Consider the following 15,898-nt stretch of genomic DNA (forward strand, 5'->3'; position numbering starts at 1 on the left):
CTGTTGGACTTGAAAGAAATCTACTGCAAGGTAAAATACACGAGCTTGCAAATGCATTGCAGTTTTCTGAATATTTTCAAACCTAATCTATCCTCACAAGATCGGAAAGAGGGAAGGTCGCGTAAGAGGTAGATCCATCAACATCCGCCTCATGGTTACACGTGAGCCCAGCTTGCACAATCGGTTGCGTTTCCCTAAAAAGCGAAGGGTCAACAATGGATTCCTAGCTACACCCTACCAGGTAGGACCATTTTGAATACGCATAACGATCGTTCATTGTGATCTTCGCTACGGCCCTACGGTGTTTCTTTGAAGTTTCCGGAAAATTGCGGGAACATTACGCGATTCAAAGTCTCGACAATCGGAAAAAAAGAGGAGGAAAAATGCCTTGAAAAAATATCTAATTACAATAGCAATCAATATACATATATGTATATCGAGAGATTGATTAATAATATTTTTGTTAAAACTCTTAACAGATATAAATATATATTTTCTATTGCATAAAATTATTAAACACTTATCATTTTTTTTTTTTGATTAAATTTTTGCTAATAATAATTTACGCTAATTTCGAACGTGATCCTTTAATTAAATATTTTCATTTTACGTTACAGTTGCCAGCGTGCTATAGGAATTTAATTTACTAAGAAATTAAATCGCGCGTCCTCTGTATTAATTAACAGAAACAAAACGATTGTCGGCACCTTTAAACGCGAGAGAGGCGAGTTAAATTACTCGTTACCGGAGGCGCGGAAGATGACCCGGGGTGAAACAGTAATCCCGCTCTGTAAGTAAATTTCTTCTTCGTCTGTTTTTTCTTTCGACAACACTCTCCCACTTCCCTCTGGGCATTACACGTTGTTCTACCGGGTCGAAGTTTGTTCCGGCAACTTAAGAAGACATCTAGAAACGCTCTCAGGTCCGCGGAGGATGAGATAGGGTCCGGTTGCCCTGGATACGGTCTCGTATCTTTTACCAGCGTTTACTTATCCTGTCGAATGTGAAAGCTCGCGTTATCATACGGTTATAACAAATGTTAAAATTTAAGTACAATAATCTCACGCAAGTCGTTGCGTGATTTTTAATCGATTTTATAAGAACAGAAAAGTATTCCTTTCAATAATAAAGTTTATTGTGTATGCAATGATTTTTTGTCTCGCATAAATTAATTAAATAAAATGTGAAATATCAATGTATTTTATAAAAGTAACTTAGCATTTCAGAAACTCATATGTATAGCAGATAATTAAAAAAATATGTAGACGCATGATGACATCAAGAAATAGTTATGTAACAGGCTTAACTGGATACGCGGCCGATAAATTAAATTGGATACGAAGAAGCCAGATGCCTGTGACCTACATATACGCGTCGAATATCACACGGTATTAACTCCGATAACGATCAAAACGTTACACTTTTACGATTTCCTGATACATGCGGTCCCTTCGAAAGTGACTTACATTAATGTTGAAAAAACATGCATCATACAAAGAATTTGATATAAAAACTGCAAGAAGAATAATTCAAAATGGAAAATAAACTTGTCGCCAACATAATAACTTAAGTCTAAATTTTTCACGTATAAAGAAACATTGTATAAAACGTTTACGCAATAATTTAGATACGCCCTGTATATACATGTCGCTGATTATAAGATTGTTTTTTTTTTAGGGAAAGCACTCAGGATAAATTTGATAGAAATTTAATGAAAAAATAACAAAGATAATTACGGATGACGCAGTCGCGCTCCAGAGATCTACTTGAGATCACTTGTTCGAATATCTCGCGTTTATTGAGTTTACGTGATATTCTTAACTATTCGTTGTACTTAATGTTGTTCAACTTCGTTAAAGATTTAAGTGGTTACACACCTGAACTTTTGAAAGTAATGGTACTTTCGTTTGAAAACCGGCCTTACTTGTAGAAGCTCGACTGAAAACTGCGTTCGAGAAAATATCGTCAAACTCAAATTAAAACTTCTTCGGATCAATCGGGGGTTGAAACTGCACTAGCAACCTTCGCTATGCGCGGGCTACATTTTCTCTTAATGTACTTTGCGATGTTTAAAAAGAACTGCTTTACTCTTATATCCTAATTAAATTTTGAGTTCTCAGAAAAAAATTGAGCAAACATGTAGCATTAGCAGATTTATATAATCTATTACTAAATATTTAGCATATTTTTACAAGCATTATTCAAAGATATAAGATTCAAGATAAGAGATTTTCTCTTAATAATTTGAATTTTTTTATATAAAATCTTTGAAGTTATTTCAACGTCTTCTGTCCAATGTATCTAACGTCAAACTATTTGAAAACTCAAATTACTCTAGCAAAATGTTTTTGCTTTTTTGATTATTAATAAATTAAAATTGTGTAGAGCGCAAATTCGATGGCATCTACGTTTATTTAATCTCTTATCTTGAATTTAGAGATTGCAAAAAACGCAACTAATTGATCACTCCGTTAAGTCTAATCGGTCAATGTTTTTTTTTTTATTTGTCCAACATGACTGACCATTGCAATCTGTGACTATCATAAGCATTGCGAATTTCGAGAACATGCAACTTTGGAGGTCACTAGTTTAACAGCTGCAAAAGGAAAAAGCTTTTATCCATCGGCTGACTGGTCAAGGTCCGTTTGGGGTTCCCGGCAAGACGAGAGAGAAAGAGAGGAAGGGGGTCTTACAGACAGAACCGCAACCCCTACGTGAGCGCGTCAGGGGGGGTGAGAGTAGCATGAAGGGTAACGCGAGCAGAATTATCGCACGTACAATGGCCGACTAACGCCATTGCGGTTGTGTTCTGATGTGTCAATCCGTACTGCTATCTGCGCCTGATCTCGGACATAGAAGGACCTGAATCGAAGATGGGATCAAAGACCCCGTGATACAGTTTGATCGATCGATAAGGATGATACAAGTTGATACAAATATTTTGTGATTAGATTGTTCCTTGTATAAAAAAATTCATTATGCAACGGAGACATGTTTTAAATATTATCTTATATAAAAAATATTTTTTTTTTGGATCTTTTTTTTTAGAAATATTCGAAAAATTGCATTAAGATAGAGAAACAATAAAAATAAAGAAATTGCGCTATACTGTTAAAAGTTATCTATGTAAAATATATATCGAGTGAAAAAAAAAACGCAGAAGAAGAATACTTTTACTTTCCCATTTATTTCGTAAATTATAAATATCTATCTGAATGTGAGCGATTCCAACCCTCCGAGACACGCGTCTAACAAAAAAATGAAGACATTTCCCCTGTCTTTGCTATCCTGGGTCTTCCCGCGTTTTACGTATTTTTAACTGACTTTTTCAACGCCATATCGTATGGATTACTCGTGCCAAGATAATATTTATGGTGATCACAACGAACAGGCGCGGATACGCTTCCCCCCCCCAAAAAATGTGCATACTTTATGTATAAAATAGTCACGTTACAATAACAATTTGTTTCCCTTTTACTAAAATTGTATAAATGAGAGATATATCTTGTGTATATAAAAAGAAATTATATATTCTTAAAAAAATATATGCTTTACATTAATTTTGCTTGTCTACGTTTTGTGTTATATATATGTCTCTTATTAAAAAATAAAGTTATTTTTTATCGCATTAAATACCCACTCGATTACATTTCCATTGCCGATTCTCACGCAAATGCATGAATCATTTAGGGATATATGGTGAGTCTAACACATTTCTCACGATATATTCTAGTGACCAAAAGTGCAGATAAAGAATCTAATGATAAAAATCTATACGAGCTTATATCGAGCAATATATCGAGACGTATGTGTTCGATCATGGTGCGATATTATTGATAACGTTGTTTTCAGATATCACTATGATATTATTGCCAGCAAACGTTACGTCGGCTAATATGAAATCGCAAGCAGCATTTTCTTGACGAGCACGGTGCACGTGCGGGAAATCGTAACGAACTTTCATAAGAAGGAGTGTGGGAAAGAGATTCTCGGCGCACGATCGTGTGGGATTTTTCGATGTGTTGTTCTTAAGCTAGGGCTAGACTTCGGTATTGACCACTCGATCCCTCGGCCACCGGACTTCCGCCTACAAACGCCATCGTAATTCGAAAGGGCGAGATATTTAGACTAAGAGGAAGGAGGAGTCAGATTACGTGGAGAGTTTTGTGATACAGGGTGCTGGTCACCCACAATATCTCTCACAAATTATTAAGTTATACTTAAATAAAATAACAATACACTTGTCTCGTCTAAGCAACTAAAAATTACTACGTTTTTGTTTCTTTTGAATTTCAATATATATATAAATTATTTGTTTTAGAAGAATTATTTGCAAATTGTCTGTAAAATCAAATTCTAAAATATGTTACGATATGTTATCACATGTTCAAAAGTAAACTCTGACTTAAAGAAATTAATTTTTGTGCTCTCGATAAACTGTGACTTATATCGTGTAAAAAAAAAAAGGAAAAAAATCAATTAAATATTTTAATGAATATAATGGATGTTCCATCGTGTAAAACAGATTTCATCCCGTGCCCTCTCTATCAGCCTCTCAGGAAGTTCATAGCGGCGATCGCCGGGTGATTGACGATCGAAGGGTTACTCCTACTGACACTTGCGGCACAGAGGACGAACCCAACATGTGATTCCGCTCGTCCGTGGAACCACCTGCGGTCCGAAAATAGATCGTCGCAGAAGTCGATTACGGACAGAAGCAAGGACTAGTAATGGTAAGTCATCCGCGTCTTCAAGTTTTTAAATACATATACGTTATCTTCTTTTTTTTTTTTTTGACATGTTATTACTTTAGACAAGTAATAAATTAATACAATTAAAATAATAATATTTTATACGCATTTATAATATAAGCATGAGTTTCATTAATCTAATCAAATCTAATCTGTCGGAAAAAAATTGCATGTTAAAGAGAGACTGGACTCTCTTGAGTACACAAATGTGTGCCAAATCTGTACTTAAAATAGACTTGTCACAAAATCACATTTTACGCTCCAGTATCGGCAGGACAAAGAGGTGCCGCGATAGTTCGGCCGCAAAATTACGCGTAGATGAATACAGGCCGGCACTCGAGGGCGGCGTTGTCCTTGTGTCATTAGGACCGCATTATGATGACAGTAAGAGGCATTAAGGATCGTGACAATCCCTTCCTGTCGCGGCTACCGTAGCTATGAGCTACTCTCGTTGTATCGTCGGATTCGCAAAGGAAGGAGAGACGGAGATACGTGAACGGACGAAATGCGGACGCGTAATCCACGATGACGCCACCTTTCTTCCCTGGCAAATCCTTGTTTGGGAAACACGGTATTTTTAGAAGACGCACGCCGCACCCGGTCGTCGCCATTGTTCTTCCATTATTGTCAGCCGCCGAGGCGTATATACTCCTTTACACCTAATCCTTTAATCTTGGAGAAATGGAACTGTTTGCAGCAAACAGATCGTAAGACCGCCATTGTCCATCTCCTCGCAAGGGATGCAAAATCTCAATGGATAGAGTGTCGACCGAACTGGCCCTTCCTAAGCTCGACAATATTAGTTTTAGCTACCGAAATACACCTTCTCTGAAGGCACGAGAAAATCGGGACAGGGTATCTAAAATCTAAGAATCGCGCACATAGTTTCTTTTTTCATTTTAAATTAATATAAAAATATATATTGAAGCTAAGTTTCAAATAAATGCGAAATATACATTTCATGCAATTTGTGCTGGGTTTCACATGGTTCCTGTTTAAAATTGCAATACCTCTCTTTCTCTTTTCTTTCTCTTATTTTAAACTACGGCTTAAATTGAGGATAAAAGCTCTTGTCCGAAACAACTCTATTGATTCGACGGAAATGAAAGCGAAACAAACGTTCGAACTCTTAACGTTCGCTAAAATTCCCCACAAGTTATTTCATCTCTCGTTCTCGTCTGAATGGACCGTGCGATCGTTACGCGATCGAACAACGAACCATTCGCAGACCGACAAGAATAGAATTTGATCCTGGCTTAGGTCAGTACGAGTTCCTCGGATCTGTCAATGCGTTTTTACGTAACGCCGAGGAAGGCGAATGAGAAAGAGAAAAGTAGGACAGAGAAGACTCTCGAGATGGCCGTACGAGATACCGGCTCCAGATACATTGTGGGCGGAAGGAGTTTCCTTGATTCACTAAAAAGGAGCAGTCATCATTGTTACGTCACGGTCTTGCATTTCTGCAAGAGGGCCGGTTGACGCCGATTTCGAAAGTAAGACGAGAAGGGTCCGCGGTTTTTCAGGTACGCCCTGAGTCCGGTTCTCCTGAAAAATCTAGTAACCACCTGGAAGGTAACTGTGAATGATATGCATCTCTCGATATGAGAGATTCGAAGCTACTGTATTTCATATTCTGCAAAATTGCACCAATCGAATACATTCTTAAATCTGATTTAAATTCTTTAAAAGAGAAACTCAGCCTCTCGGAAAGAATCAATTTAAATGATTCATGAATATGTATAGATAAAAATGACGTGTTCTATTAACAATCATATATACAATCATAAATTCGATTGTCAACGTTTCTGGAAATTTTGAAAGTTTTGTCTAAATTCTTGGATATTATTCGGTCCGTTGCTGCGGACCGTCGTTACGCAAAATTAATTACAGTTCCAAGAAATTACATAATAAAAATCTTCTTTTTCAAGAAAATTTTTAAGCGAAAAGACGGACTTTCTCGTCTCGCGCTGCATTCAAAAATACAAAAAATATTTCTTGTATAATCATACTACGATCCAGATGTAATTGGATACATGGACCCGCGTAACGTTACCGCGTGCGAACCACAATGAGGAAGGAAAAGCAGAAACGCGCGGCGAAATCAATTTGAATCGAACCGGTACATGAGAGCCCTTAACTTTTTTGCGTTTCCCTGGAAACTCGTTTTACACGGACAAAAAAAGAATCTTTCTCTCTCTCTCTCTCTCTCTCTTTCTAGCTTGAAACCTCGTCGACAAGACGTTGATTACTTTTGACAGCTTCCGCATACATTTCTCTCGGCATTTTTCTCAAATCCAGAATGGTCAAGAAATTCAGCCGAGTTTTTTTAAAAAAATGCACGTTATAACGATGGAATATATATAAAAATGCAAATTTTCAAAATACATTTCATTGGAAAACTTTTTGTTTCCAGCGACTCGATATCAACGCTCGAAGCCGCTAATAGCGGCACGCGCGACGGACAGTTCATTACCGAGGATGGTTTCGCAAATTATCATGGTATATTATGTGGTAGAATCGCCGGCTGACATATGGTGCGAGCGTTCCAGAAACGTGTCGGAGATTGCTTGCGCGAAAGAAGCTACAAGATGTTCTATGAAGCGTGAAAGATAGACTCGGAACCATCGGCTCATTCAGTGATTTTCGTCAAGAAAATCGTATGCCTCTTCCGCGTAGAATATACTTTGAAAGCAAACTCTCTATCATAATTTCTCTATTTGTGATCATTAATGGCAATTGCCTTGTCCCCTTGTTAAAAAGCCACCGCCAGCGATCGTCGTGCTTTGTGTATTGGATTATGTATTTGTATCGAGATCAGTTCGATCGAGCGATTGGGACCGCGACGGTCATCCGCTACGTCGCAGAAAAAAAAAGAAACTTCAACAAACGGTCGACTGATCGCATTGGTCGTCGAATAAGATAGGGAGCTGTTTGCTCCCCGTCGAAGAAAAGGAGACGCAAGCCTTTCGCTCGCCGTGTGTCCAAACATCGCCATTGTACACCGTGAAATCTGGCGAGGCGTGCACTGATTCGAGAAAACCAACGGCATCCCGCTTTTCCGCAAGATCACTTGTACCGCGTCGCGCAAATCCTGCGACTCCTGCGACTCTTTCGCGACTCATTCTTTTCTATTCTTTCCTCAACACGACCCGAGAGCCTTCGCGAATCTAAATGAAATTACCAACCGTAATCCGAGGGTCGGTGACATCAACGAGATTTAAAGGTAGATATTTAGATACGTGTTTATGTTTCGTGCTCGGCTTGATTTTCATGGAGAAATCCTTCGAAAAATGATTGATTTTTTACTTGTTACTTAACGGCTGACAATTACGCAAATAAAAACAACGATATATATATATATATATACTAATTTTCAGATAAATTGCTTGTGACAGTATCTTTACGTGCTGTAACTATGTATATGTTAATAAAATAAACCTTATATGCTGATAAATTGCTAGAAAAATTTAATTTGTTAGAAAACGAATTTGCAACACTATAAATCTTTATCTCTACTGACTTTCTAACTAAAAAATTCTTTTGTATCATACAATGTTATATCATAATTCACTGTGTGAGTGTGACGCATATTTTCTCTTTTAAAAAAATACCATAAAAGTACCGTTACAGCACATACAATAATTCAAGCTTTAAAACCTTCGCAAAGGTGGTCTAAGAGCTCTTTCAATTTCTTAAAAAAAAATGTAAAAAGTCACGGCTAACTGTAAAAAAAAAAACATGAGAGCAAACATGCGATGCATTGAAAATATGGTAAAAGAAAAAAAAAATGTTTTACGAAAGCAGAAACAATTATTTTTTATCTCTCACAATAAATTTCATAAAGAATATACGAAATTATCATCATTGCAAATGATATTTTTGGGAGAAAATTTACATATCACTTTTTAATCGACAAAGTTTATTTTTTAATGTCTAATAATATTTTTATCTAAAACATCCATTTCTTTTTTCACTCGTTTCCTTGCTGTCCGTTTCTCAAACGCACTCTATTCTTTGTCTAAAGAATGCACGGCCGCGTACGCGTACAAGGAAAAAGGGAAAAACCGTACGGTGTAACAAAGGATCTCTCGGCAGAAGAGGAAAATTTATATATGTTCCGTGGCGCAACGCGCCACCATCTGCGTGGAATTTCGTCCGGTCCGTCAGTTCGCCGGTTCCCAAGATTTAGGTCAACCGGACAGTTGCAAGAAAGCGAATAGCCGTCTGGGGTTGAACCGGCCGTTTGTCTAATGATCCCCGATTTCTCGGTGAGTTAAGGTGGAAGCCCTTAACATCCGCCGAAGCATCGTAAACGCGATGCGAATCACTTACGCGGCAAGATTGCGTCGTTGATATTACGATATTAAAATATACCACAATTTTTTTTTTTTACAAGAGTAGAAGAAACGTTTGAATCAAACGAATTATCGCCATTTTATTTAATTTGTAGAAAATACCTCGCAATTAATCAAGAACAACGATGATTATCTCGCGATTCGAGAGAGATGGCAAGATAAATATGAAAGAATAAAAAAAAAACAGATATATATGAACGATGCAGCACAGAAGGCAGGACGAGGGCGGGAGTGTGTAACACCGGCAGGACATTTATCTCGAGTGTCACTTCATCCAACTTTCACTGACACAATGTCACTCCGTTCTCTCGTCCGACGCCTCTTCCAACCTCCCTCTTTCTCGACCCGCTCTTTCGCGATCGAGGGTTTGTCCTGGAAGATCCTTGTAATGGGCTTTCATTCAGGTGACACCGGCTCTCCACCTCGTCATTTGCATCGTTCACGATTAATCTTCCTACCGGACCGTTCATTCGCAGTCCGCGCGCGAGCGGTGGTACCCTGGAATCCATTATCGCCGTTGCGTCCACACAACAGAAATCAATGAGAGTTCCTAAGGATCGCACGACACACAAAACGGCACCATGTCGAGCTTAACGATCTTCGAAGAACGTGCCCGATATTCCTACGAATTGCAGTGCCACTCGCAATGCTGTTGTTATTCGTTATACTGACATTATTTTTATATGGGAAAATATTAAAAATATAATTCAACTCTTAAAATATGAATATTATAATAAATGCATAACGTTGACTAAAATAATAGCAATGCCAAACGCTAAATCCAATTTTATTTTTCACCGTATAGACAACTGTAATTATTCCATTTTTGCGAAAATAAAAACATATCCGTTTTTTAATTATTATACAATTAGATTCGAATACAAGAGCATATTTTTTTCTTAACCTAGTTGTTTGTTAATTTCTTTTTTTTTTAATTATTATTATTATTTTTTTTTTTTTTGACACTTCATCGTTAATTTTCAACACTTGTCACATCAGCATTGTCAACGGTGTTAAAAATATAAAATCTTGCACTTGATGACTAAGCGTTTTTTTGAGGATGCGTCGAAAGATTCAATTTTCATGCATGTCTTAACAATTTTGTATCACAAAGGAATTGCCATAATGCATCAAGAGCCTCGCACATAATGGCGATCTGTAACATCTATATCGGACGTCGAAACTTAAGTGTCGTTCTTCGTTGGCGGTGAATTTCAGAAAAGGGTTTTGGCGAGAAAGTAAGAAATTTTCGGCGTAACGAATTGTCTAACGCGTGTCGGACCATGCTGCTGGTTATGATCTCGCAAAAGTAGCACAATATCCTGACTGCGTTCACCTCTTCATGTGAAGGAACGATACATCATTGCAAAGTGTCCGCGACTAAACGACGTCGCATTTGACAATCTGGAGAAAGATCATTGTGCTTTCACACGTATTAACGCGGCTTCCCGACAAAGATATCACGAGAAAAAATGTTCACATCTGAGAGAAGCTTTCAATCGTTATCGAGACAAACTTCTACTTTAAATTTGTCGATGCGTGATCCGATTACGCGATGCATCGAGTATCTGCATGAATTATTTTTGCATTAAACTTTATATATAAAGACATAAGATCTCGTATATAAATGTCCTATCTCTTTTCTATCGGAGAAAAGAAAGATTTTCGGAGCTATCGTGCACACGGTATGGAAAAAATTAATCAGCGAGCACAGATATTCTCCACATTGACGAAATGTCAATGTCCGCCTGATCCTTTGTGAATTTTTGATCCGGACACGTTTTATGGCGGTTTACATAATTTCTCCACGCAAAAAGGAAAGCTGGGTTGGGATCAATGGGAACGAGGGAGGAATCGCGGAGACGCACGGAGAGAGTATGGGCAAAGGGGACCCTCGTCCTGCAAAATATCAAAGGCTCAGTAGGGAAATTGAAAGGCTTTGTATGGAAATAAGAATGTATCGACTGCCCCCGGAACAGCCACTCATCCAGAGACAAGATTTTCGAATCTTACATTTAAACGCTTCGTCGCGAGAGATCGGAAAAAAGGGGCGCGCGAGATTTCTTATTTATTCAGGGGTATAATTTTTATCAACGCTATTGCGCAATCTCGCTGTCATTCTATTTCTGATAAGATGTTCAAATTAAATCGATTCTATTCTTTCTTATTTAGCGAAAAATTTTTAAATAGAGCCAACTGGACGTATACATAAAAATTTATAATATAATAATTTAATGTCAATGGAAATTTGAAAATATTTCTACATGTAATTTTTTTATGAAAAAATTTATTATAGATTAGAAAAATATAAAAAAGAATTATTCTATTAATTATGCATATATATTTGATACTATAGTTCCTTGCATGATAATTTTTATAGTCAATAGCATTACTATTTATCTGACAACGCTAGCTATGGGAAATCTTTCAAACTGAAAAGAAACTGGTAAGCTTAGCCATTTCAATGGTCGATATATAGTAGCATGCTTATGGTAACCTACGAAAAAATATGATAACTTGCCGGCTTTGCTCTCTCTTTGCTGTTGAAGGAAAAATCGATGAATCATGCAATAGCTCTTTAGCAGTTTCAATTATAAGATACTATAACGTGTGTTACAAAAATTTATAATTAAAAATTTATTTAAAAATAGAACACTTTAAAAATTATTTTTATATATTTTTACTAAACAAATTTCTTTACCAGATAATTATGTTATTTTATTTTGTTTTATAAAATAACATTAATAAAATTAAATAACATTAAAGAAATTAATAATATTTAATAAAAAACTTACTAATAATATTTAATAATTCAATTAAAAATTGAACAATATTAATACTTATTTATTATATATAATTAATTTTTAAAGAATTCTATTTTTAAATACTTATTATATTCCTTCATTTTTGTCCTCTCTCTCTCCCCTCTTTTTTCTTCTTTCCCTTCCTTCTCTCTCTTTGCGCCTGAATTATCATAGTAACGTGGTATTGTTAATGTATAATAATATATGTATTCGGTCTTGGCGGCGTAAACATGGCGCGCTACGTATCTCGACTCTGTTATCATTCGCGCGACGACACTCGAGCAGAAAAGTATTCGTGCGAGACGTTCCGTCGAATTTCTTCTCTAAACGCGATCGCGATTAGTATTCGGAATTTGTTTGCTATTATAATATAATTAATAATTCATTGTCATTTATAAATAATAAAACACAAAAAAAAACATCGCAGAAAGAAGAAAGAAGTAAAATTTAATTGGAAAGCATGTGCGCGTTAAAACGACGCGTATTAAGAAAGAATTTTAAGTCTCATAGACGATGCGCGGAACATATGAAGCCATTTCTATTGTTGTTCAAATGGTGCGGAATGTTCGCCAATAAAATCACAGACGGTCAATTGAAACGTTGCTCTAAGCCATTTTATAGTATTTGCGTTTTCTGGATAAGCGTCTACGTCTCGTATATCTGCTTCTTGTTAAGTAATTTTCTGAAATTGAGCAATCCTTCAATAAGATTGACGGTAGACTTTGTCAAACATTTAATAGGATATATAAGTCTTAGCGTCAACATCATAGCTACTTACTCTTCGCAAAATCATTTTGGCAAGGTGAGAGAAAAATAATAAAAAGAAAAAGCGACACACTCTCTAAATTAGTTGCGTTTCCATCTCTCGCGAGCGCTTCCACACTTTCTCTGATATAAATTTTCACCGTAGCTTTTCGATCGACTGGATAGCTACGATCACGAAGTTGCACGAATAAAAAACGAAAGAAGAGACAATTTATGGATACCGAGAATTGCAACGCTTTTAGTTACCGCCATTAATTTTTTGCTCATGAGCGTGATAATGCACGAGAAATCGATGGATGTCATATTCTTCATGACGATTTCGGATATTTGCACGATGTGTATGCACATTTACGGTACTTTGGAGAAATCTCTTCTGTTGTATTTGATACTGGTACGTTTCAAACATTTGAACGAGAAGATCGTGCCGAAGATAACGTGGAACAAAGAGCGACACGGACTAAATACGATCGAGATCTCGAATGTGCAAATTATGCACTCGATGCTTTACGATGCTCAGCGAGCTTTCAGTGATATTTACAAAAATCCTTTACTGCTATGGTTTGCAAGTCTTATGATGCACATTCTTGTAAATATACAGATCTTTCGACATAAAAAGCCATTGATATCTTGCGCCTTTGTCTTTCCCGCGTTTATGCAAATATTGATTCTGTGCACAATTTGCCACTACACAGCAGAGGAGGTATACGAAAAGTTAAATCTCTATTTTATCTATTATATGAAACTCATTGCATTTATACAAATAATTTTATTTTATTTATCAATTCTATTATATCTTGTGATATCTTGTAAATAATTGCATATTTCAGGCAAATAAAATCGGTTGTATTATAAACGGAGGTATGACTGCGCTTGCTAATTCGGGACAGACAATGGTAATTGCGATTATCTAATGAAAAATAATCTTCTTTTTTTGCATCTAATGTAAATTATTTTATTTTAGAAAAAAATTGAAATTTTGACGTATTTCTTGGATACTCGCGTATCTTTTGATGCCGCAGGATATTTTACAATTAATTTATTTTTATTTCAATCTGTAAGTACCTTCCTATTTTTTACAAATAATTGTTACTCTTGCAAAAGATTTAATTATAAAAGAAATATTTATTGTTGTTTTTTAAAATAAATTTTTATTTCTAGATTATTGCAACAATAACTACTTATTTCATGATATTAATATAATCTTTCTATTACAATATTTACACGTTTTTGTAAGGCACGCAAATAATTATGTAACAAAAAAAAGATCAATAAAATTTAATAATAAATAATTATTTTTTTAATAAAAAGAATTATTGAATATACATCGTGATAAACGTATGAATGCTTGCAACTTGATTAATTCGCAATATAATAAATTATGATTTCTATGTCACCGATAGTGTCGAACAAGCGTAACGTAGATTTATATATAATAAATCATGAATCTTTATTGATTTTCGTATGTCTACACGAACGTTACGTGATTCGATATGGAACGAAATCGTAACATGCATCTTCAGGTAAATAAATGTTTCACTTTTATTAACTGATGTGTCGCAAATGGATTCACGATATGCTATATGCGTGATTTGACATTTATCGATGACGCGACTATGTCAGCCTTATCGCTATTTTAATCTCTGTCACACACGTCAGCTGCATCGGAAAATATGCGTGTGCGTTAAAGAAAGCCGTAATTTAACAGCAATTCGAAGACAGATAAAAATCGAAGGCGATAATTTACGTAGACCTCATTTATATAGAAGTCACATGTATCTCTAATAATCGTTTTAACGGTGTTATATGAATCGTCTATATCTTCGCGCTAGTCGTTAGAAATAACTTATCAAAAGCTGTTCGTCAAGTTAGTCTGTCGGAGGTAGCGCTTCATTTTTTTTTTTATCAAAATGTCAGAAATGAAATCGACAGTGCAGACGCCTTTCCAAAATCTAAAGTTTATAGCAATGATCAATAAAATAATGGGTTTACTTTCGTGCAAATTAGTAAATGGTCGATTGAAACCAAGCGCTTGGGGCCGTTTTTATTGTGCATTATGGATATTAATTCATTGTACGTACTCGGCTTTATATTACTATGATAAGTACAACGTATTGCTTAAAGAAAAAGCTATAAAGTATATAATTTTTGATATTGTGCGGTTCACTGTCTTTATCATTTCATTAATTCCTTACAATTGTGTGGCGGTCTTTCAGGAGCAAGATTTTATTAAGGTAAATAATCATAGAGTAATATGTACATATATTTATAAAGTAAAAATTTAATATTAAAAAAAATATATATATATATATAGATATATTAAAAATAATTAATTTGTACAGTTTGAAAAAATAAATAAGATGTGTCAAATGCTTTTTACACCATGTCCGGTAATTCTTTCAGTTTTCTGACAAACTGGAAACATATGATGACAAGGCAAGAGCATTAGGACACGAAAGAAAGGATAAGCACAAATTAATATGGTTATATTTCGTATTGACAACGATCGATCTGATTAGAAAGACATATGACGCCATTAATGAAAGCATATCGGAAGGAACGATGGCAATAGTAAAAAAAGTGTTCGACGAGGTCGTTCCATTTATCATAGGCACTTATTGCATCCTTCTAACCGGCACATTTCTACATTTGATAGGCCAACGTTTCCGTCATCTGAACGAAACGATAATACCTCACGTTTCGCAGTTACCGGTCACTGGATCGCCGGGCGAAATCACTGTTTACGACGTGCGCTATTTGCACAATGTGCTCCTCGATAGTGCGGCTCAGATAAATAGTTTTTACGGAATAGCCATCTTTTTCTGCTCCCTATCTTTTCTGTTAGAATTCGTCAAAAATATATATGAATTGGTAGTAGATGGCATACATGAAGATGAGATCATAACTATATTAGACTTATTATTTCAAGCCGTTTTCTTGTTTGGAATGTATCAGTTTGTGACTTACGAAGTAAATATGAAAAGCTTTGCTATAAAATATTTTCTTTAACATTATTTCTTTATTATTTAAAATGTTTATTATAATAATTTTTTGATATATTTTCTTGAAAGTAGAATATTCCAATGTATCTAAAGAGCATTTGTTAAGAGAAAAAAATCTCGAATACAATATTATTATTATTCCAGGCAAATCGCGTTGAAAATCGTGTATTAAAATATGGGTTATCCTTTCAAAACAAAAAATGCCGCATGGTAAATCTTAAGTT

General features: G+C 35.6%; 1 protein-coding gene across 1 annotated transcript; it reads left to right on the forward strand.

Moving 5' to 3' along the window:
- Positions 1 to 14,582: 14,582 nt before the first annotated feature.
- LOC126855724 (uncharacterized) lies at positions 14,583 to 15,681 on the forward strand. The gene is made up of 2 exons (XM_050603588.1): positions 14,583 to 14,906; positions 15,076 to 15,681. The coding sequence occupies exons 1-2, from the start codon at positions 14,583 to 14,585 to the stop codon at positions 15,679 to 15,681; spliced, it is 930 nt and encodes a 309-aa protein (XP_050459545.1).
- The last annotated feature ends 217 nt before the right edge of the window (positions 15,682 to 15,898 follow it).

The sequence above is a fragment of the Cataglyphis hispanica genome, chromosome 16 (assembly GCF_021464435.1).
Source record: "Cataglyphis hispanica isolate Lineage 1 chromosome 16, ULB_Chis1_1.0, whole genome shotgun sequence".
NCBI lineage: Eukaryota > Metazoa > Arthropoda > Insecta > Hymenoptera > Formicidae > Cataglyphis > Cataglyphis hispanica.

Excerpts from the sequence above, each read along its gene's own strand:
- LOC126855724 (XM_050603588.1), top strand. The coding sequence starts at position 14,583 with ATGTCAGAAATGAAATCGACAGTGCAGACGCCTTTCCAAAATCTAAAG. Across the intron at positions 14,907-15,075 it reads AGGAGCAAGATTTTATTAAG|TTTTCTGACAAACTGGAAAC; the intron begins GTAAATAATCAT and ends TAATTCTTTCAG.